Source organism: Rhineura floridana, chromosome 2, assembly GCF_030035675.1.
Source record: "Rhineura floridana isolate rRhiFlo1 chromosome 2, rRhiFlo1.hap2, whole genome shotgun sequence".
NCBI classification, from domain to species: Eukaryota; Metazoa; Chordata; class Lepidosauria; order Squamata; family Rhineuridae; genus Rhineura; species Rhineura floridana.
This window is the reverse complement of record NC_084481.1, coordinates 86,931,076-86,952,306: the sequence shown is the minus strand read 5'-3', so window position 1 is coordinate 86,952,306 and position 21,231 is coordinate 86,931,076. Positions and strand designations below refer to the sequence as shown.

At 41.0% G+C, this 21,231-nt stretch overlaps 1 protein-coding gene across 4 annotated transcripts in view; it reads right to left on the bottom strand.

Moving 5' to 3' along the window:
• The window catches only part of LOC133376647 (contactin-associated protein-like 5), a 107,959-nt gene that overhangs the window by 18,492 nt on the left and 68,236 nt on the right, over positions 1 to 21,231 (bottom strand). For all 4 annotated transcript variants that reach the window (XM_061609193.1, XM_061609194.1, XM_061609192.1 and 1 more), the window contains exons 8-9: positions 20,446 to 20,576; positions 16,953 to 17,040 (exon numbers count right to left, since the gene is read on the bottom strand). In XM_061609193.1, coding sequence (XP_061465177.1) covers positions 16,953 to 17,040; positions 20,446 to 20,576 — 219 coding nt within the window. The remainder of the gene's footprint in view (positions 1 to 16,952; positions 17,041 to 20,445; positions 20,577 to 21,231) is intronic.

The window sequence follows — 21,231 nt, the reverse complement described above, 5'->3', positions numbered from 1 at the left end:
GCCAAAATTACCCCACTCTCTGTTAAAACAAAAGTGTTGTTGGAGGAGCCTGTCTCATTAGAGGAGATACAGGTGGCAATAAAGAAACTCAAACACAAGTCCTTGGGCCCAAACACATTCATGGGAGAATTCTACAAACATTTCAGGGATATCCTTCCATATCTGCAGTCTGTCTTCAAGGGTATTCTGGAGGGTGCCCAACTCCCAAAGACTTGGGCATGTGCCAGAATCATAGTGCATTAAAACCACACAAGGACCCGTTGAATAGACTTATGCAGGCCCATCTCCTTAATTAATAATTATTATAAACTCTTCACCTCAGTGTTATCAAACAGGCTGAAAGCTCTTATAGGTAAAATCATTCATCTGGACCAATTTGGGTATATACCTCACCACTATATTGCAGACCATGTTTGCAGATTGCTTGGTTGATAAATTATAATAAACTCAACAGTTTTTAGCTTTGGAGGCACTAGATCTTTTAAAGGCCTTTGACTGTATTAATCGGCAGTTTTTGTTAAATTCTCTATCTCATTAGCAGTTCAGCCATAAATGCCGAGCTCTCAGCAATTTGATTTCCTTCTTAGTTAAGGGACAAATTCAGCAGTTGGTATAAATTGATAAGGTGTTGTTGCACCTCATGAAACCTTAGAAAATTCCCTTTGTTAAGAAAGAACTACAGGCAAATCTGGCAAACAACACTACTCTTAAAGCAGGACTCTAGGTATGGGCACAGGGGAAAGACCTGTTGTTACCTGGCATTTGCCCACGGATTCCAGTTCACTGTCATCCTGATTTCGGTTTTAGAGATAAACAATCTGATGTGAAGAAAGCTGGTTTGTATACTCTTTTGGATTTCTTTCCAGGCTCCCAACTGCTCCCAAGAGATCTCTGGAAAATTCAACTCAGGCTCTCTGATTTCTTGGCTAGCCCGGTATCAAATTGGTAACTTTTGGGGGGGAACCACATTTTAAATTATAGGCCACACATGATCTTGCTCCTTTTGAAGGTCTGCTTAGGTCACTAGAAGTGAGGGCCATGGGTTTGGTTTCCAAAATGTATAACTTGTTCATTATATGGGAACAGCAGATGGGTTGAGGAGACTGGAATCAGATGAAAAGGACTGGGTTTCTATGTGGGACAAATTCCCTTATAGGTCTGACTCAGCTTTATTTATTTCTTAAATTTATATCCCACTCTTCCTTCCAGAAAGAGCACCACCTGACATATGAACAGGCATTAAAAATGTAGCAGAAATAGCACCTCATGCCTGTCTGTCTGTCTCATCATAGTTTCACCTTCTCTCCTTTTTGTTGGTGAGGGGGTAAAGTTAGGGGATTGTTTCCATGTGGTGCTGTACTAAGGTTGCAGCATTCTGGGATACAATGTTTCAGGAAATGCATAAAATCACAGGCCACACTATTGTGAGATCTCTGGAGCTGGTGCACTTGAATTTGCTTCAGGGGCAGAACCAGGACTTACACTTTAAGCTGCTGATTGGCTTCATGCTGATGGTGCTAGATTAATCATTGGCAGATTTTGGAGGGACCTTGCAGGAGCTTCCTTAACAAGTTAGTTAATAAGATCTGGCAACTTGCACTAGTAGAAAAGCTGACTAATAAGCTGAAGTTAGTGCAAGGAAAGAAACACAAAAACTCATTTGTGGCTGACTGATTCTGTTTTATTATGTACATATACAAAAAGGACAATCTTGGCCTTCTAGTGGCATTTAAGACCTGTCTGGTAGCTTGATTGTTGGCTATCCAATTTCCTCCATTTGTTTTGCTCAATCTGCTTCTAATAGAATATACTGTTTTTTTCTTTGTGTGGGCAATGTCTCTTCTTATTCTTTTGTAAGCTATGTGTATGTGTGTGGGGGCATTATTTGTAAAGATTTTCAATAAATATATTTTTTAAAAATGCTACCTGAACCAAGTTTTTCTCCCATGACCAGCAAATTTCTATGGAAACTGGTTCTAGTTATGTGTTATTGAGAAAGTGGTACATTCTACACCACAACCTATGATCTGTCTACTGTTTCAGTGCTTCCCCTTTTTTCATGTGAAATCTTATGCCTCCAAATCTAATTAGGTTTTATGATCTTGGGTTCCATAGGGTTGCCAGGTCCATGGCCTGAGACTGATCCTGTATCTTTAGGAGAAGAGAAGGTCAGCCAAGTGCAGGTGTTCTTGCAACTCTGTAATGGGAAACACCACAAGGTGGAATTATCCCTCCCCCCTCCACAACTTTTAAAGATACAGAAGACCTCTTGGAGGCCGGACCTGGCAACCAAGAGGTCTTCTGTATCTTTAAAAGTTGCGCAGGAGGAAGGAAGAAGTCCACCTTGTGGTGTTTCCCATTACAGAGTTGCAAGAACACCTGCACTTGGCTGACTTTCTCTTCTCCTAAAGATACAGGATCAGTCTCAGGCCAAGAACCTGGCAACCCTAGTTTCCATGTTAGAGAGTACACAAAACCCACACGCTCCTTGTGTAGGAGGCAAACTTCCAAGACAGAATATATAGCTGAGATCAAATCTCATCACAGAGACCATTTCTGACAAATATCCATGGAGGATAAAGCTGTCAATGGCTGCTAGTCATGATGGCTATGTTCTACCTCCAGTGTCAGAGACAGTATGCCTCTGAATTCCAGTTGCTGAGACTCACAAGAGAGGAGAGTGCTATTGTACTCAGACCCTGCTTGTGGGCTTCCCATAGACATCTGGTTGCCCACTGTGAGAACAGAATGCTAGACTAGACAGGTCTTTGGTCTGATCCAGCATGGCACTTCTTATGTTCTTAACCAGCACATCTTCAATGCTTAGAACCATAGGACTGCAGTGAAAAAAATGTACCAGCCCGGTCAAAAATTGTTCTGCCACCTGGCCCAATATACAGGGCCATATATATCTGCTCCCATTATTGAAGAAAGTGTAGCACACTTCCCTGAGTGGTAGAAGGTTCCAGGTCGGCTTCATAGGATCCCATTTCTATATAAGACTAGAGGGTGGGGAATGTTCAATGCAAACCTTGATCTAAAGTGTAGATATGTGTAGAATAGCTGGCAGTTAGCTTAATAGGCCACTGATGAAGATCAAGCTACACCAAACTTACTGAAATTAGCACTCCTTTGTACAGAAAAGTGTTATGCCCTGAGTAAAGAATTTGGCCTTCATCATGTATCACCAATGCTTTACAAAAATTCTTGACAAGTTTCTGCTGAGTATATTTCACAAATGGGAAAGCTCATTTTTGCCTACACATTTTTGAACATCCTGGAAATGATGTTTTAAAGTCTAAAACAGACAATACTATAAAGCAAGAACTTGACAATTGTTCAACCTCAAAAGCTATCTATGCAGCCCTTGCAAAGCAATGTGTCACAACATGACCACTCCCATTTTGTTTTCGTTTTTAAATCACCGTGTGGAATATTGTAATAAGAAAAGACTTGATTGGTGCAACATAATGGGGAGCTGTAGATGCCAAACAAAGGGATACAAGATTCTTTTGATAGCAGACAGCTGCAGTCAATTGAGAGAACAACCTTTCAGTCTAAAAATAAAGCTACAAGAGAGAATCTCAAGGGAGAAGAGGGCGGAGACTTTGCAACCTTCTATTTCGACAACGCTCCCTAAAGGGATCCTATAGATACTCTCTGGAGAGTAACATAAGACACAGCAATTAAGTAATATTACCGTGCAAAGTCTATTTCTGAAAATAGTAGCAGCCTCCAGAGGTGGATATAGAATGTTTTTCTCTCAACATGAAGTGCATTTTCCTCACTCAGCTCATGCCAAGATCCATGTAGAATTGGGCTATAGAGAAGGAACTTTTCCAAGAAACTAGCTATAGTCCGGCTTGTCATGTCTTACCGTGTGTGGTAAGCCAGGAACAAACCTTGGCTTTTGCCTGTCTTTTGTTTGGAGAAAAGCGAACCATGAGCCCAGGTTCGGATGACAAGCCATACCATGGCTTGTTTCCCAGCAGCACAGCACAAGAGGAATGCTGAAGGAATGCCATGGGAATTTTTGAGCAGCATGCACCAGCACACTCCTAAGTCATGGTCTATTTTAATGATGGTTTAGTGTGATACACAAACCAGGCCAGAAACTGGAACACAGAAAACAAAGGGTGCCATTGTGTCACATGAATAATTCTTTGTCTCTGGGTAGGACAGGGGTGTGTGCAACGGTAGAGAATCAATTAAAAATAATTTGCATTATTACCCTCCTTGCCTTGATATTGATTTTGATGAGTGATGGACGTAATAGTTCTTCAAAATTAAAGAGCAAAGTGTTCAAGGGAAAGTTATTTCTTTTCCTTTGCAGGCTGGGAAAGAAATGGACTGTAATAAAAATTTTAAAATCCTTTATGTAGTTTGTTTTGGAATGAAGGGATTAATCTGTAAACCTTTGCCTGTTGGGGAACAAACTGGAAAATGGTAAATTCTTTGAAGAAGGTATGTATTGCACATAGGCAATGTCTGCAGCTGGGGTTAAGACCATCTAATTTCCTTAAGGTTTGTTGATTGGGTTGATTGGGAGGCAAAGGAGTCATGTAATCAGAGGTTATATGAGAGGAACAGATGAAAGACAGATCAAGGTGGTATCAGAATGATTAAGGACAACACTATATGAAGAATGAAGAGCAGCATCTCTAATGTAAGATTCCTTAGAAAAAATGTTACAGTGAGGAACCATTTAGTTTTGAGGGAAAGCTGGATTGTAATTAAGCCTACATTTATTTTGTTGAACTTTTATTCCATTTGGGGATGTCTCGTGTGCTTGTAACCATTCTCATGTAAAACCATTTTCCTACCTTTTAGTAAACTTTTAATCTTTGTGGCCTCCATTGACCACAAAGTGGCCAAGTTGCATTGCACATGACCTTGAAGTGTGCTTGAGGAAACCCAAGGGAATTTTAGACTGTAGGAATGCAGCCTAATGGCAGTGAGAGCCTAATGGGAAGGGTGGGGCAAACAGATGGGGGCATTCTGTTTGGACAAGATCTCCCCTGCCCTCATGGTGCAACAAGCAGGGACGATGAGGGGCTGTGACATAGTAGTTAATAGATAATTATGAGTGAGCAAATTGAGCCTTGGATGAGTTTGACATGATGATAAACAAGGGCAAATGTCACTAACTCAGTGCATTCTACACTTGGTAGGCTCAGCTTCAGCAGCCTCAGTGCTATAATCATCTGCCTTACTCCACTGCTTTTCTGCAGAATGGAGGAAAGCTGCATAGAAGGGCAAGTGGGAATATAAGAACAGGTGGATTAGGCCCATTGGTGGACATAACAAGTGCTTCCCTGAAGGGGAATTCTTAAAAAGACAGAAGCCTGTCCAGCTGAGTCACAAAAGGCTATAATCAGAAGTATATCTGCCCCCACTTTCAACAACTCAGACAACCAAATAAATGGAAGCACACAGATTAGTCTTTCACACAGTTGTGAATGAGGAAAAACCAGCAAGAATGTTAAAGCGCAATCCTTGAATCCACTGTTCAGAGAGCCCCTGTGAACATGTGAGTGAGAAAACAAGAGGCTAGAATGCTTTGAGCACTAACAAACATTTAACAGCTCATCCTTTCAAAGATATACTTGAGGTCATACATGGAAGGGGAAAAGGGATCTTTAGAGACAACGGTACTACTTTTGAATTTGTAAGGTCAAGGATAACTAAGACTAACAAATCTGATACTTCCACTGGGCTACAGGCAATACCCGTTCTGCCTTATATATAGTGTTGCCTAGTTTCTATGTTAATAAAAGATGATAAAAGTTTTTGTCTGTATGTATTGATGATACAGTGTTTAGGGCAGAAATCTTATGACTAGAGGTTACAGTACTAAAATCTAGAATCAAGAGATATTAAGCAAAATCAGTTCAATGTTCCACTTCCACTCTGGGTTAACCACAGCTTGCCATGTCATACAAACCCAGAACTGTGGTTGGTTTGAAGAAGCCAGCTTCAGAAACCATGGTTTGCACTTGGCTTGTTCTAATCTAATTGTAGTCAGTGTTAACCACAGTTTGTTGGTCCAGATGACTGAACAAACTACAGTAAGTCCAAAGCAGAAATGAATGTTTTGGAACTCTGCTTCTCCATAGGGGGAAGGGGTGCAGGGGATACACAAACCCACAAAGACGCTAGCCTTCTTTACACCTTGCTAAACCACAGTTTAACTTGACATTCAAATGCAGCCATAGACTTGCCCCAATTCTTGTTTCCCTTCTCCATGTCCCATCAATCAACCTTGTGTCCTCCCACAACTGTTAATGCACACCATTCTCTGTAACAGAAATGAAAGCACATAGGGAAAGGAATGTGTCAACTTGTCACTACCATCACCACATTCTGAGAGTTAGTGTTGTATGCAACTTGAAGATGAGTGGGATGAAAGACCTGTGGGGGGGGGAGAGCATGAATGCATGGATGTTGTGGGAGGGTGAAATGTGTGAGACTGTAGAATGTGTCTACTGCTTAAGTGTCACAGAAGGTTAAGGCAAATGCTTTAATATCCAGTTTGCATGTTGTATACTGTTACTGAGGAGCTCAGCTTTGCTGTCATTTTAAGTACATCCCTAGAATCTTGACTTTGAAATCTTTAGGTTGCCTGGGAAAGTATGCAAAGCAAAAGCTTGGGCATACAGGAGAAAAATTGCAGTGTAGGTGTGCTGATCTATGGCTCTAAGAATCTGTGGAAGGGATTCTCACCAGTTATGAATAAGAGTGTGAGACCTCTGAAACATGAAAATGCTTTCTTCTCTGCCTGATCTCTAATCTAATCAAGCAGTCCAAGGCACATCCCAGTTGGACTTAACTTGGAGCCCTGATGGAGGATGCTCCATGCCTGAAGCAGTGCAAACCACCAGCAAACACATTATAGGTACCTGAAAAATCCATTCACATCCATTAAGGCCAGAAATGTGTGCACATAACCCTTCTTGCATACTATCCCCCTTTGCACACACCAGCCATGGTGGGAAAACCTAGATCCCATTGGTATTCTACATATACCTTGCCCTTTTGTTGAGAGAAACTGCTCCCTTGGTTGACCAAACCTATAAAGAGCTGCCAACTTCTAAATAAGTGTTTAATTCTATCTAGGGATGGAGGAAGAATGTTTTAAATGGATTTATATACAGAATTTGCCAGTTCCACCCTAATCAAGCTTTACCTACAGCAGACCACCTCTTGCATTGACAATCTTCTTACACTTGAACTGCTTTAAAAAAGCATGTAACATATATAAAAGAGTCAAGCCCCATAGGGTACTATACTTCTGTGGCATAATTGTATAAGTATTAATTCATACGTATTTGTATCCAGTTGTCCTGCCCAGAGTCCGAGAGATGAGACTGGAATTAATACTTGTTTTATTAGAGTAACAGTTACATCGAAAGCAGTGTGCTTCATAGACCTCTCTATGCTGACTCACTACTAACCCTAACTAGACTACCTAAGCATGCTCTACAGCGTGTGGAGTAAGTTGACTCAGCACCCCAATCAGGGGGGCGCCGCCTTAAATAGGAAAGGTCTTCACCCGTAATCTCTGACTCCTTCAAAGTTCCACCTTCTGACTAACCCGCTTCTCACGGCATCTCACGCAGGGCGAGGGGGGGTGAGCTTCCACCTGCTCATCTGACAGGACAGGCTCACTAGGTGACAGCTCGACTTCAGGGGGCGGGGAACCCGCTGGTGGGGAAGCGTTTGAAGTGCCAGGAAGGGAGTCTGGGGGGTTGGAGTTGGCATGTGCGCGAGGTTGTTCCCCAATGGCTCTGTTGGGGTGCTTGTAGGTGGAGCGAGCTCTGCGTTGATGGGAGGACTGTCCGTGGGAAGTGGGGGGCTGTTGACTTCACCCCCTCCCTCAGTGCTCTCAAAAACCTCATCCACGTCTGGCTCCTCTCCCTGATCTATCTGGGGAAGCTGGGGTTTGACTGACTCCTCTCCCTGTTCCTCCGGGGGGAGTTGGGACTCAACACCAGTTATATGCTGTATGTATTTATATGTTTATGTGATTGTTACTTTAGGAAACCTGGAATGTATATGCATATAATATTATATGCATAATTATAATATAATAATGCTTCTTCTGTGAAGATTTTTTTTTTTAGCAGAACCACTTAAAAAACTTGCTTCTTGTCAAGATCAAGGAACATGCCAGGAGTTAGACAAAAATTCATGCAGATAATCTTGATTTAGAGATTTTCAGAAAATTCCATGCCTAATCCTAGCCGGCTTGACCTTGGCCTGCACAAACCTGGGCTTGGGTCCATCTCAGTTGTTCCTACCCTGGTTAGCTTGGTTACCCTTTGTACCTTCTCAGTGGTCCTTGCCAGTGTACTTTGTTATTTTTCTACTTCATTAGTTAGGACTCAGGGAGAAGCTAAAGCGTGCCGATCTCTATTCATTGCAAAATTAGTTACACAAGTATAAAAGACAATGGGTTGTATCCAACAATATTATACTTAAAGTAGACCTATTGAAATTCATGGATCTAAGTTAGTCATGATGACTGTTAATTTTAATGGGTCTACTCTGAGTAGAACTAACACTGGGACAACCCAGTGTTTAAGTAGGTAGCTGCATATTCTAACATGCACCCCCAAAATCAGGAAGAATGTTTTGGAACTGCATGTACCATGTGCATGGGAATATTTGAATATATAACACCCCACATGAGGTCTGAACTGGTATAGTCCAGCAACAGATACACCACATGTGGCTGCTGGTCATGTGCTTCGGTGCTTAGACTATGGGAGGAGTTTTAAACTTTCTGAGCTGGGAGGGTTTTAGAATGCAAAATGCTCCATGAAATTGGGCAAATTTTACAGCTCCTTTTGATTTATTTACCAAAGTTATTCAGCCAAAGTTTGAAAAGCCAATAATACAGGTTAGTATGTAATAAAGAAAAGAGTAAAATGTTAATAAGTAATATAAGGAATAAGAAAGAATCAGGATGTGATGCTAAGTCCTACTTGGGATCACATGTACACTTCAGACCTTTGTCCATGTAATGAGACACTAGAGATGTGAGATCACAATGAAGCACAGTTGCTAAATGTGATTATAGCAATTCAGAAATCAACACGTGGTTTTTTGAATCCAGCTCTGTAATTTTAAAATCTGTTATTTCATCAAAACTGTTAATTTTTGAGTTTTTAGGTCGTGTTTAAACAGCTACCAGAAAAATATCTGTCAAGAGGGTGTTTTATTATTTTATCCTAGGTAGGATGGACAGATGTTCCCATTTTATTTTGTGTCTTTTGCAGTTTGGCAGTGGCTTGTGTTTCATTCCACCCATTTTCTGTTGTTCTTCATATGAATTCCTGTAATTAATTTCAGAATAGGCTCATGTGCAGTTCCCTTCTATTTATTCAGTTAACTTTTCCCTTGCAGGTAAGGTAAGCTATGTGCATGACTGACTGTGCACATTAAAAACACCTCCTTTTATTGAATGGAAAGTATAGCAGTTTAAATTTAAGCTCTTTCACCATCCTAAAAATTCCCAGATGAGAAATGCAAATGAAGGAAAAACAGATTGCCTGGAAGCAATGTAATTAATTTGAGGAAAAGGCCAGACCAGTTTCATTGCTTCACCCCAATCCAGATAAGTAAAGCCACATTGTGAATGTGCATCCAAGAGTGGCTATAGATTTTAAAACATTGAACAATGCCTGCCTGTTAACTTCAGTTTAATGGAGCCTCCAGCAAATCTATCAAGTGCTTTAACTAAAAGGAATGGTGGTGCAGTGTGCACATACTGTATTTGCATGATTCAAGGGGGGGGGACTGCTTGGATTTTTTTTTCATTCTTTTACAAGTTTACAGACATGAATATCACACAGAATGGCCTCATGTGCTTTACTAGAGCAAAATAGCCTGTTTTCTATAGCTACAGAATACAGGCAAAAAAACCCCCTTGCGGTTTAAGAATATACCTATAGCCAACAGATATTTCTATCAAACTTTAAAAAGCAGGGAAATTGGGCAGCTATAGTGAATGCACCAGGGGAGCAGGAGACCTGACCTCCTCTCTGAGATTTTGTACTGCCCTACAAATTTGTCAAAATACAAACACAATTTGGGTTAGTCTTTCACAGTCCAATCCACTTCCTCCAGGGAAGGAGGAAGGGCAGAAGGGAGGAGGTGGAGAGGAGCAGGTGGGAGGGGAGGGCAAGTTTTATCATTTGCATGCTTATTGAATTCAATGGGATTTATTCCCATGCCATCATGCTTAGTATATAAGAGGTCAGGTCCCTGTCCTAAGGAGCTTATAGTCTACAATTCAAGACATACATTTGACTAAAGAAAGAAGAGGAAGGACTGAGGCAGAGCAGTAAGGAAACAAATAAAGAAAAGTGCAAGTGATAGTTTTGCAAGGGACTGAAAATTCCATTTTGTCAGTGGATCTTCATTTGGTTTGATTTAATGTATCATTTCACTTTTCACCACTTCTCAGAGTGGTAAGAAGCTACATGAAAAGGCATTATAGGGTCAGGTTTCTTGGAAGGAGGGAGATTTTTGGTACTTTTGATAAATTTTGTCTACAAACCAAAATACAAATTGAATAGGGAAAACAGGAAGACAGACAGACAGTAGTACTTGCCTTTAAAGCAGGGGTAACTAATCTGGCCTCCCTGCCACTTCACCCCTCCCCCTTCTGGTAAGCAACTGTGAGCCACCAGGAAGCTAGCATAGCAGCTCTATTCCACCCAATGATGCTTCTTCTAAGAAGGCCTCCAGATGTTGGTAGACTCCCAATTCCCATCAGTCCCAGCCAGCATGGTCAATGGTCAGGGATGATGGGAGTTGAAGACCAACAACATAGGGAAGGCACCATGGTTGGCAACCCCTCCTTTTAAACAACATGAAACCACACCCGGGGAGGGGAATTCAACCATGCAGCTCTGCACCACTACCCCATAGTTGCTTCTTGCTCTGCATTTCTTTGGTCTGGCCAAAAAAGATAAATAAAAAAAACTACTTTCAGCTCCCATCCAACCAGAGGAAATTTCACACAAATTCTAGAGGCTTGATATACTACCAGCCACCAAACGACAATAATCAAGAACTGTCTGCTTTCAAGCCACAGAAAAGCCAAGGGAGGTGGTAGCGTCCAAGGAAAATGCTTGCAGTTCTATTACGACAGGCTTGTCCAAAATTTCCCTCACAATCTTTTTAAAAAATATCCTCCCTGAAAGAAATGAGGCCTGATTTTCTGTGAGTTACTTGTGGGAAGGAGAGAGAAATTTATCTAAAAGTTTTGGGAGGTGGTTGCTGTTTTACCAGGGGCAGCTGATGGCTCCATGTCAGTGGGACAGTGGAATCTGCTCCAGATTTTAGTCCAAAGTTGCAAGGAGCTGTCCAAGATGCTTCAGCCTTTACTTGGCACCTTGGACAACTCCTTGAAAAATTGGACTAATACTGGGAGCATATTTCACTGCTCCACTGACATGCAGTCACCAGCCACCACTGTGTTTTATCTTATTGGGTCTTGCCAGTAGTTCTGCTGGCTGCAAGCGGCGGAGACAGCCTGGCACCACTTCCCACCAGTTACATTTTTTAGAATACCTTGAGGACAATGCCATGAGATATGGCATTGTTCCCAAGTCCTGAGGCACTGCAAGAAATGCAGCTGGTGGGAAGCTACCGAGAGAGTCTTGCACCACTATGAAGGGGACTGATGGGGAGCTTTTTTGAAGGTAAGAGAGTAAGGGGGGGAAAGTGGAAAAACCCTTAGCCATGGTAAATTATAAGTAAGGTAAATTCCTGAAAATCTCACTTGAATGACTGAATTTTTTGTTGGGGTGTGTGTGTGGAATTGTTCTAGTATCATACACATAGATATTGGACACTATCAAAATTAAAACAAATAAACATACTAAAAATCCACTCCCACACACTGAAAAAATATTTTTTATTAAAATTTAGATGTTGAATATATTTATTCATTTTAATTAAATTTATATTCCACCCTTCCTCTACAGAAGATGCCCAGGATGATTAACAACATACAATCAATAAAGCAATATCCAAATAATTAAAATGACAACCATAAAACTCCAGTGCCTAACAGTACCTATCTTCTTCTAAAGGCCTGGACTAATAAAAATGCCTTCAAATGAATAATCATTCTAGCAATAATTGCTTCCAGAGACCCGTAAAACACACCATGGAAAGTTTAATATGGGTCAAGCTCTGAAAGATTTGTGATCTTGAGGCAGAGAATTCCTGTGATATGAAATGTCCAGTAAAATTGTCGGGAAACACACTATTTCACCATAATGCAGATTGAGAAAACTGGCTAACTAAAGCGTGAAAGCATAAAATTGAATATAATCAAATACAAAAATATTTTGAATGGAGCCCTTCTGATGGGATAATGATATTTACCTGCAAAACTGTAGTCATTTTAAACATGAGTTTTTGCAAGCATTATTTGTCTGTTTTAATATTAGCAATAATCACAACTTCCCTAGTGGATCTGTCAGCCCAAAAAGATTGGCAAACTATGGATTTAATTCTTACACGTCTTTAATGGTCACACAAGACACGCAGAGATGGATTCAGGACATTACAAAACCTTGCACAATGCAGATGCTTTGCAGGTTCACAAAAGCAAGGATGTGCCACAGCTTTAGACCAGTCCACTTTCATGGCAGTTCCATGAACTAATTCAACTATTTATAATGAATGCTAAAAACAAAGAGATGGGGGGGGGAGAGAATGTCACTGTATTCATTGCACGCTGCAATGAATTTGCTAGGCACTTCCAGGACAAAATCTCTTGCATCCGCCAGGACTTGGACTCCAATGTTATAGCAGTTGAATTGAATGAGGTGTCCAGTGCACAGTCTTGTCCTGATTCTTTGGATGAGTTTCAGTTGGTACAGCTCGAGGACGTCGACAAGGTGCTTGGACTGGTGCGTGCGACCACTTCTAGGCTGGACCCTTGCCCTTCTTGGCTAATAAAAGCTAGCAGGACTGGAACAGCCGGCTGGGCCAGGGCAGTGATTAACGCTTCACTGCGAGAGGGAGTGGTCCCTGGTCGCCTGAAAGAGGCGACAGTAAGACCACTTCTGAACAAACCATCTTTAGACCCAGAAAATTTTAACAACTATAGGCCAGTAGCTAATGTTCCATTCCTGGGCAAGGTCCTGGAACGAGTGGTTGCAAACCAGCTCCAGACACTCTTGGATGAAACCAATTTTCTGGATCCATTTTAGTCCGGCTTTAGACCCGGTTTTGGCACGGAGACAGCCTTGGTCGCCCTGTATGATGACCTTTGTCGGGAGACAGACAGGGGGAGTGTGACTCTGCTGATTCTCCTTGATCTCTCAGCGGCTTTTGATACCATCAACCATGGTATCCTTTTGGGCCGACTCGCTGATTTGGGAGTGGGCGGTACTGCGTGGCAGTGGTTCCACTCCTACTTGGTGGGCCGTCTCCAGAGGGTAGCGCTTGGGGAGCATTACTCGGCACCCTGGGACCTCCAGTATGGGGCTCTGCAGGGCTGTCCCCCATGCTTTTTAATATCTGTATGAAACCACTGGGTGCGGTCATCAGGAGCTTTGGAGTGCGTTGCCATCAGTATGCTGATGACACACAGCTCTATTTCTCCTTTTCATCTTCTACAGGTGAGTCTGTCGACGTGCTGAACCGATGCCTAGCTGCGACAATGGACTGGATGAGAGCTAACAAACTGAGGCTTAATCCAGACAAGACTGAGATGCTACTGGTGGGTGGTTCTCCTGACCGGTTGGTGGATGTTCGACCTGTTCTGGATGGGGTTGCACTCCCCCTGAAGGAGCAGGTTCGTAGTTTGGGAGTCCTTCTGGAATCATCCCTGTCACTTGAGGCTCAGATAGCCTCGGTGGCAAAGGGTGCTTTTTACCAACTCCGGCTGGTGGCCCAACTACGCCCCTATCTGGACAGGGAGAACCTCGCTTCAGTAGTTCATGCGCTGGTAACTTCAAAACTAGATTACTGCAATGCACTCTACGTGGGGCTGCCTTTGAAGATGGTTCGGAAACTGCAGCTTGTGCAGAATGCAGCGGCCAGACTGTTAACGGGGACCAGACGGTCCGACCATATAACACCTGTTCTGGCCTGCTTGCATTGGCTACCTATATGTTTCCGGGCCTGGTTCAAAGTGCTGGTTCTAACCTACAAAGCCCTACACGGCCCAGGACCACAATACCTGTTGGAACGCCTCCCCCGATATGAACCTGCCCGTACACTCTGCTTATCAACGAAGACCCTCCTCCATGTGCCTACCCATAGGGAAGCTCGGAGAGCAGCAACACGAAAAAGGGCTTTTTCAGTGGTGGCCCCCGAACTGTAGAACAACCTCCCTGAGGAAATGCGCCTGGCGCCAACATTACTATCTTTTCGGCGCCAGGTTAAAACTTTTCTCTTCACCCAGGCATTTTAATTAGTTAGTATATTTATTTATTTAGTTAGTTAGTTAAATTTTTATACCGCCCATAGCCTAGGCTCTCAGGGCGGTATACAACAGAGAAAGCATTTCATATACAATTTAAAATCTAGTCATCATAATCAACAATATAGATATACATCAATAAAAAAGTTAAAAACATAATTAAACCCATAAAGAAATGCAAGTTAACAGATAATTACAAAAAAGTGTGGCATACAAACTGAGTTTTTATTTTTTAAAATACCAATACTAAAAATACTAAAAATACTAAAATGCCTGGGAAAAGAGGAAGGTTTTCACCTGGCGCCGAAAAGATAGTAATGTGGGCGCCAGGCGTACCTCGTTAGGAAGGGTGTTCCATAGTTCGGGGGCCATTACCGAGAAGGCCCTCTTTCTTGTAGTCGCCTTCTGGGCGTCTTTCTGAGTAGGCACCCGGAGGAGGGCCTTCAATGCTGAGCGCAGTGTACGGGTAGGTTCATATCGGGAGAGACGTTTCATCAGGTATTGCGGGCCTGTGCCATGTAAGGCTTTATAGGTTAAAACCAACACCTTGAATCGGGCCCAGAAACATATAGGCAGCCAGTGCAGGCAGGCCAGAATCGGTGTTAAATATACATATATGTTGGAACTGTTTTAATCTTAACATTTTAAATTTTAATGTTTTATATTGTTATATGTATATTGTATTTCTGATGTTGTTCTTGTTCTTGTAAACCGCCCAGAGAGCTTTGGCTATGGGGCGGTCTATAAGTTTAATGAAATAAATAAATAAATAAATAAATAAATATTCGCTGTCATTCTAGAACATATTTCAAATCCTTCCTGAGTCTTTCCTCAAAGGAACAAAACACCTCTCCCTGAGAGACAAACTTGATGTTAAATGCAGATACCTGTAATTATTATTTTTTAAGCAAAATGTTTGTGAGGATGAGATTTTAAGTATACAAAGTGTATGGTGGGTTTTGTTGGGGGGTGGGGTGGCTGGGAAGTGAATAACCCTTTCCATAACACCCATTTTCATCTCAAAACCCCTTCCAACTGTTTCCCTACACCACCATGAGAAACCCCAAAAGCAGTTAAGAGAAGGCAATTCTGACCAGTCTGGTCCTTATCCATGTGCATGATCTAGCCAACATAAACTCATGTCTCCACAAGGATGGAAACATCTGTCAATTTTGGTTCTCTCAGTTTCCCTTTTTTCTGATCTTAAAATCCAGTTCTCCACATTTCTGCAGAAATTTGCAATTTGTTTAAAAAAAATCCTCATGAAAATTCTCCAGCATTTTAGTGCAAATTTCTCATAATAAACACATTCAATATGCAGTTTTGACTAATGTACACATTTTTGCAAGCTATTTCTAGTCATATAATGCATTTTGCATGTTATTTTCACTTATATATTCACATATTTTTATGCACACTTTCCCCTGATATATGCACTTTTGTAAACACTGGTTGGTTGGCATACTGCATTGCACGATTCAGATAAATGCAAATTTCGAAGGATGGCTTTATTTCGGTTCAGTGTGAATTTTATAGATTCTGCTTGAAATGGAAACTGAATCAAATTTCTCATCACCCCTAGTCTCAACACGTTTGGCTCCAGACCTGCAAATGATTGTGCCTTTTTTGTCTTTAAAGTGCACAAGCTCTAGTAGTTATTGTGTTATTCTTATTATACTATTCTCTAAAGCTGATATAAAACAACAATGCTAAGTCCTTTGTTTGCTTCATCTAACCTAGTCCCCAGTTTGGATTACAGTGAGCTGTTTTTTCCCCTAGAGACACAACTCTGCTGCCCTATATATGCTTCCCAACTCTACTGTCCAGTACATATCAACCCCCATGCTTTCCTAGCCTTTTCCAAAGGAACCTCCAGGCTGATCCATACAAACATTTCACAAATGTTTACTGCACAGAAAAGTTCTACCTCCTCCGAGTAAATGTCAAGCATGTTTCATCTGACACCACAGACACAAATTTTATGGGGGTTAAGTTATCAGCCCGCCACCATTCATCAGAAATTGTATTGGGGTAAAAATACACCCTGAAAAGCTGTTTGTGTTATTTTTTACCCCCTGGGTCTGGATAAAGGTTTTAAAGTACATTCCCAAAAGAATCCTGGGAGCTATGCTTTGTTAAGGTTGCTGAGAATTTGTAGCTTTGTGAGGGCGAAACCACAGTACGCTATCATCCCTCACCACCAAACATGTCCTTATTATGTTGCATTTTCCCCTGCCACAGCAAAATCTCTGAATCTGTGTTAGTTTTATTAATATTTGACTCAGGAAAAAACAGTGTGTCATCACTCAGCAAAGAGTCTCCTATTTAGCTCTCATTGCTAGACCTTTTTGAGGTGTAAGCAACATCTCTGCTAAACACAGCTCAGCTACTATAGTCAGGCTGAAAATAAAGGCATACCCACAAGTTACCCAAAACAACACACTCTTCATGCATAGTGTAGTAACTGACAAATCAGAAAGCCATTTGGAATGCCTACCTGTGACTTTCCCCAAGGTCAGAGATTTGATAGCCCTGAAGTCAGCATCTGAGGAAAAGTTGTGTTTGACTTTGAGAACCTGGTCAATCTGAAAGGGAGGAGATCAATAAAAGCGATTCCATTATTACTGCATGCAGAGAGACCCCTGATGAATCTATAGCATAAGCCTTGTGGCCGGAAAACAAATAATACCTGTCCCTGCTCAGCATCAGTTTCCATACACAGCAAAATAAATGCACCTTAATTCTACAGGAAAAGCTAAAAGGTACAGAAAAGTGTCTTTACAGCAGGGTTTTCATGAAAGCTTCCCTGCAGGAATCTCTGTATAATACCTGACCAGTGCTTTGTCTCCTACAAAGCTCACAGCAATTAATCTCTGATTGCAACAAGCACAACAAAAAGAAGCAAAGAGATGAATTTGAGGTCAATGTTTCTCATCCAGAGTTATACCTGGGAAAGGTATAAAGTCTGATGTAAGATTGGCATGTGACACAAAGCAGGAACATAAATTATGCCTTGTCCGTAAGTGAAGAAACAAGCTGGCCTATCCAATGTGTTGCGCTAGCTTTGTTTACCTACAGGAAAATTTTGTTTGATCCTCCTTCTTACAGCGAGCCAGTCTAATTTCCAGGCCTTGTATACAGACTGGAACACAATTAACTATCATATTGCACAGTTCTTTTGTGAAAGAGTTTTGGTTTTTAAAAAAAGGGAGAAACACATACAAAATATGCTTTTTGTGAGAAAAATGTGCTCAAAATCTATGAAATGAGTACAAAATGCATATTTTAGGGAAATGTATGCACCATTTTAATGATTTTTTTAAAATGTAGAAGCTAGGACGGAACTGACGTAAGATTAAATGCACATGAAACTAATACAGAACAGAATTGTCTGATCCCTACATACTGATCTCACATTGGAAATGTATATGGAACCTGACTCAAAATCTATGTTTCTGCATTTCAACTTTAACTCAAAGAATTTCTAGAGTGCTATAAAGATAACAAAGTTGGATCAATCCAATTTGGGGTTCCTCTGAGGCAAACCTTTCTCAGTTTTTGAGAGTAACAGGGCTTAAAGAGTGGCTCAGGAGCTCATGGGACTTCTCTGCAAACTAGTACCTGACATTTTTATAATTCATTTGTGACTGCCTAGCTTTGAGAAGCTGCTGCTTTGCTGTCTCATGACTGAATTTAGTCTGGACTCTTAAGCTGCTTGATGGTGCTTTATGGTTTTTAATTCAGTTATTTTACAGAAGGATTTTTCTACATGGTAAGAGTACTGGATGCTTCACAGAAAAACAACCCATAAATACAGGAAAATAAACAAACAATACATTATACATGTGCATTCAGGATGCAGATCTTCACTACAGTTCATCAGTCTTTTATTTGTATCCAAGCAAGGAATCATCATTATAGCAACAACTCACAATTAGTTTTGCCAATTACAAATTCCCAACTTTGAAATGGGACACTAAAGCACAGACATTTTATTTTTGGAAAATGTATTCAAAATTATTAGCACAAACCTGAACAGAACTCACATCTGTTGAAGTGTGTTCTATTCCCTGGGCCAGGATTCTTCACATACAAGATGAACCTTCTTATGGAGGTAAGAATAGTTCCTAGGGGAGGTAAGCTCTTTCTTGATATCCCTACTCAGCCCATAAGTTCTGTATGCTATAAATGAGCCATGAAGCTCATTGTGTCTGCCTTTCCTGTATTCTGGTACAGCTACTTGTATTGGTTAATGGTATTGGGGATCAATGATAAAAAGACATAAATCATTCATTAATTTATTATTGGATTTCTTTGTTTGATCTTCCTTTGGGTCCCTCTTGTACCTGTAATCAAGTCATACAGCAATGTAGTCTTGTTGAAACCTTTTCCCACTGATCTGCCAGATTTGAAACCTGGACAAGGGCGAGCTTAGTAGTCCCTTTGGCTTTGATCTGCCTTAGTTATACTTCAAACCATGAGTCCCAAGTAGGGATGGAATGATCTGTCAATTTTGGTTCCCTCAGTTTCTCATTTTTCTGATCTTAAATTCAGTTCTATTTCTGGAAGGAAGGGTGGGATAGAAATTTAATAAATAACAGTAATAATTTCTGCAGCAATTTGCATTTTTTTTTAAAAAAAAAATACACATGAAAAGTCGTCAGCATTTTAGTGCAAATTTATTTTAGGGACAGGATTTGCCCATACCTGTGAGCATTTTACTCTGCTGGAATGATTGACAGAAGTCCTCTTACTGCATCCCTCTCTCCCTTGCTATTGCTGTGCATGTAGTGCATAGGTGTGTTCCCAGACCCCATCCTCTATGTCACATCACTGTCACCACTCCTGTAGTCCTCCACACATTGGGGCTGAACTTCTGCAATGAACTTCTGGTGTTGAGCTACTCATGGAGGCTTCTAGCATGATTCAAAGTCCTCGAAGATTAGGAGCCTAAATCGTGCAGGGACCCTATACAATGCAGGAAAGACTCCTCGCTCCTAGCAGTTCTAGCATACCATAATATGGAGTAGTTCCAACCCAAGTTTAATTTAGAATCCAGACTCTCTGTATACACAAGCTAGACTTCATCAGGAAGCCATGAAAGATCCTGGTAGGCCACAGTTTAATTGATAATAAAGTTTTTTACAATAAACACATCCTGCTTACAATGCTTCTCTGTATTTTCCTGGATTCCTGAATAATCTTATAGCCTCTGTCACTGTTTATACCCTATTTGCTTTACATTTAGTGCAAGCTATTGAAACCGGAACCACATTATATTCATAGACTCTCTCAGGGCATGGTTCACAGACCTGTGGTTAGCATGGTCATATATCCTACTTTAGAGAGGACAGCCCTCCATTTGAAGGGTTATTCAGTCAAACTCTGGTTCAAAAATAAAGAATCCGAAGAAGGGAGAACAGGAAGCGTCTTGATGTAGCCCATCAACTGTGAGCACCTGGTCAGCAGACTGAGCCAGACACATAGCTCACCTGGTCACATTCTTCCCAACTATGGTGAGATGCATTTCTATTAAAATTATATTTAATTATTTCTGAATTTTAATTATTTCTGCATCCATGCATAGAAATTAGCATATGCAAATTAAATGCAAATATATGTCTTCTTCTTTGGTGATGCATTTCTCCATTCTTGGCAATGCAAAAGTCACCATGCTGCATATGCTGCCACAACTTTGCTGAAGCTAATGTCTGAGTTTACTCAGCGTCTGGATGGGAATCCACCTAGAATCCTATGTGCATTGTCTTGGATTTCACAAAAGAAAGCTGGGATATAAATGGATGAAATAAACCAAGAAATAAAATGGTCATGCAAAATAGTGTGACAGAATGATGAGAGTTAAAGTTGGGAATTTACTTTTTAAAAAGATAGACAGACTGACATCAAATATTCATCCTCCTTTGTCCACTGAGGACAGTGAAATTGCAGGAAGGTGTGGGCAGTAGAAGGTGGTGGGCATATCTGGATACCTGAATAGTCAGCTCTCTTCCATCTCTGTTTATCTTCACATGGTGCAGCTCTCGGTTAGCAAAGTTTCCAGAATCAATAGTGAATATAAGGGATCTGTCCTTACTCAGTCTGTATCGGACTTGCAAGCTTCCTTAAAAATGAAAAAAAGAAAGAGAAGTGTTTTGATCTTAAAAAGCACCCATAACCCAAACCATTTAACAAATTGCTATGAAGAAGCTGAGAACAAACACAGACAATAGAAAATCCATATGGATAAAAAGGACATCAGGCAAGAAGAATTAAAGTACTTTGCACATCAGTCAAAGAGCTGTAGGTTTTGAAGGCCTCTGACTGAACTACCAAATATTTCCTTAACACAATAAAACCATAGAGTTGGAAGGTCCCAAACAAAACCATCCAACCAAGGACCCTCATAGATCCATCTGTGCAATCCAAGCACCTGCATGATAGTGTGCTACCAGAGTCGGCTCCAAGTTATTAGTGCCCCCCTTTGGTACCTTCCCTTGTTCTTTGTTGGTCTAGACCCTGCATCAAAGTTTAGACCAAGGTGTTAATTTGCATTGCTCCATTGATTATGCTGTATTTCTGCTAATTGTGTTTATATCCTTCATGCTATCAAAATTCAACCACTGAAACCCTGAACACACTTACTATGGAACAAGCACCCCACACTGAACATTGTAGGACTTTATTCTTAGTAAACATACAAAGGATTTTATGGCCCAGAGATGAGGATATAAGAGCTTACAAGTTGTATTTTAGATATGTTTCCAAGCACTGCTTTA